Source organism: Oryzias melastigma, linkage group LG11, assembly GCF_002922805.2.
Source record: "Oryzias melastigma strain HK-1 linkage group LG11, ASM292280v2, whole genome shotgun sequence".
NCBI lineage: Eukaryota > Metazoa > Chordata > Actinopteri > Beloniformes > Adrianichthyidae > Oryzias > Oryzias melastigma.
Window position 1 is genome coordinate 26,274,611 of NC_050522.1, and position 2,466 is coordinate 26,277,076.

The following is a 2,466-nucleotide window of genomic DNA, read 5'->3' on the forward strand; positions in this document are numbered from 1 at the left end:
TTAGGTTAGCCGAAACAGCTAGCATGTAGCCGAAAAAATAGCTAAACTTCAAAATAGCCTAAAAAACGGAAAAACTCTAAATTAGCCAAAATAGCTAGCATGTAGCTAGTAGAGTGTAAATACAAGCCCAACTCTAAAACAGCCGAAAAAAAACGTTAAAAAAGCCTCAATTAGCCAAAGCAGATAGCACATAGCTGAAATATTAACTCTAAAACAGCCTAAAAAGCTTAAAAAGAAGCTCAAATTAGCCAACACAGCTAGCCTGTAGCTGAAGTATTAGCTGAACTCCAAAATAGCCAAAAAAAATCTTAGTAAATGCCAAAATAATCCAAAAAGCTAGCTGAATGTCAATTTTTAAAACTTTAAAACTAACCTTTTAACATAATTATGAATAATAAAAATACAGGAATATTATTCGAGAATAAATCAACTTAAACCTTAAATAACTTTCAATATTTTACTCTCTAGAAAAATATATTTTGTCAAAATTATACAAGTTAGAGATGAGCTCAAGATAACATCAGGTCATTAATAACAATAAAATGAAATGATCTGGAGGGCCGGATAGCATTACCTGGAGGGCCGGATCCGGCCCCCGGGCCTTGACTTTGACACGTGTTTTCAGATGAAAGAGAACTCAAGTGGAGCTTTACGTCTAAAAAAAATAATCAGATCGAGTTTTGCTTTGATGAGAAAAGTCAGATTTTAGGAGAAATCTCCAGAGATTGCCTCATTTTGATCCATAATCATCAGCTGCAATCTTAGGAATAATCAAGCGCTGGCTCAGAGGAGCAGCTCCTTAACCAAGTGCATGAGTTTTTCTCTGCGGATCAATGAAGCCTTCGGGTGTTTGGCCTCACACACGTCTTTGAAAAGCCTCTGAAGGGACAACGGCTCAATAAGGAGTCGTTTAACCTAAATCATATTTACAGGAAATCCAATAACAGACAGAGAACACAAAGAAACTCCTTCCCTCACCTTTGTGCATCCCCGTGTATTTGTCCTTTATCACCGTCAGCTCGTAGATTTTGCCAAACTGCTCGAAAATGGGCTTCAGGTCCTTCTCCTCCAGGTTTCGGGGTATCTGCCCGATGAAGAGCTTGATTGCGTCGGGCTCCTTCATTGAGAAGTCTGGAGAGCGGAGAACAGTCAGGAGTCACAGTCACACTGCACAGGAGGTGCAAACAGGAGGCCGGCGATGGAAGTGCAAGAGGGAGAGTGTGGAGTTGGAAGGCTCCAATGGTGAAAATGCTCACGAGAAAGAAAGAAAAAATCATATTTTATGAGGTAATGTGGTTAAAAATGGACAGTTCTCCATAAATTCTTTAGGAATAGGCTGTAAAAAATGATCACAGAAAGTATACATTTATAATCAAATAAATGTTTGTGTGTTGCAGGAACTTCCCTCAAAGTGGCCTAAAAAATATGTATCAGTGTGATTATCCAAACAGGCCGAGGTTCACTGTGATAGATCTTTGACACTTTAATTGAAACGGTTGTTTTGATGACAGAATTTCATCAGTCTGCTCTCGTTTGGTGGTGTGTCTGATGATTTTTGGTTGGGATGAAAAAGGGTCTAAAGCAGGGGTGTCGAACTCATTTTGGTTCAGGGGCGGGACCAGTAACATGATAGCAAAATAACCTTTAGGTCAACTTTTTATCTGTAGCTTTGTTTATGTTTATAATCAAATGTTTGTGTTACAGAAACTTCACATCTAAATGGCATAAAAAATATGAATAATTCCTTGATATCAGTGTGGTTATCCAAACAGGACCAGGTTCACTGTGATAGATCTTTGGCCCTTTGATTATTATTTAGTCTGTTTAGTTTTTAACTATTGTTCATATTTTGAAGCCCAATGAGGCAAATTGCTTTGTGATTTTGGGCTATATAAATAAAATGGAATTGAATTGAATTGAATTAGAATGGTTGTTTTAATGACAGAATTTCATTAGTATGTTCTTGTTTGGTGGTGATTTGTGGTTGGGATGAAAAAGGGTCTAAAAGAGGGGTAGCTTTATTCTTATTTCCTCCATATTTTCTGAAATGCTTGGCAGTCCACGTCAATCTTTCTTCTTTTTTGACAACGTTTGGGTAATTGTGGTGTCACACCTGATCATTTTATAGCAACTTAACAGGCTGGCAGGGAACCAAACTGCATCTTTCCTGGACGTGGCATGCGCTCCTGCAAAGAAATCTGTTCATTTCCTGATCTCTTCATGCTCGTTTTCCTTTTCCTTTGGTGCCCTAGTGGAGGAATTGAGCATTGTGGTCGTTTCTTTAAATAACCATAACTCACCACAGGAATTGGCATTTCAACATCCTTGATTTATTTTTTCTTTACAACTTGGCTGGATTGAACCATTTAGAGCGCGTGTCAAAGTTGATTTTAGCCACACGCTAGCTATTTTGGCTAATTTAGGCTTTTTTCAGGGGTTTTTTTTTTTGTGCTATTTTGAAGTTTA

General features: G+C 37.9%; 1 protein-coding gene across 2 annotated transcripts in view; it reads right to left on the bottom strand.

The window, feature by feature from the left end:
• Positions 1-2,466, bottom strand: part of celf3a (cugbp, Elav-like family member 3a) — a 38,184-nt gene that overhangs the window by 34,784 nt on the left and 934 nt on the right. For both annotated transcript variants that reach the window (XM_024298245.2, XM_024298243.2), the window contains exon 2: positions 979-1,131. In XM_024298245.2, the coding sequence (XP_024154013.1) occupies positions 979-1,123 (145 nt within the window). In that variant the 5' untranslated portion in view covers positions 1,124-1,131. The remainder of the gene's footprint in view (positions 1-978; positions 1,132-2,466) is intronic.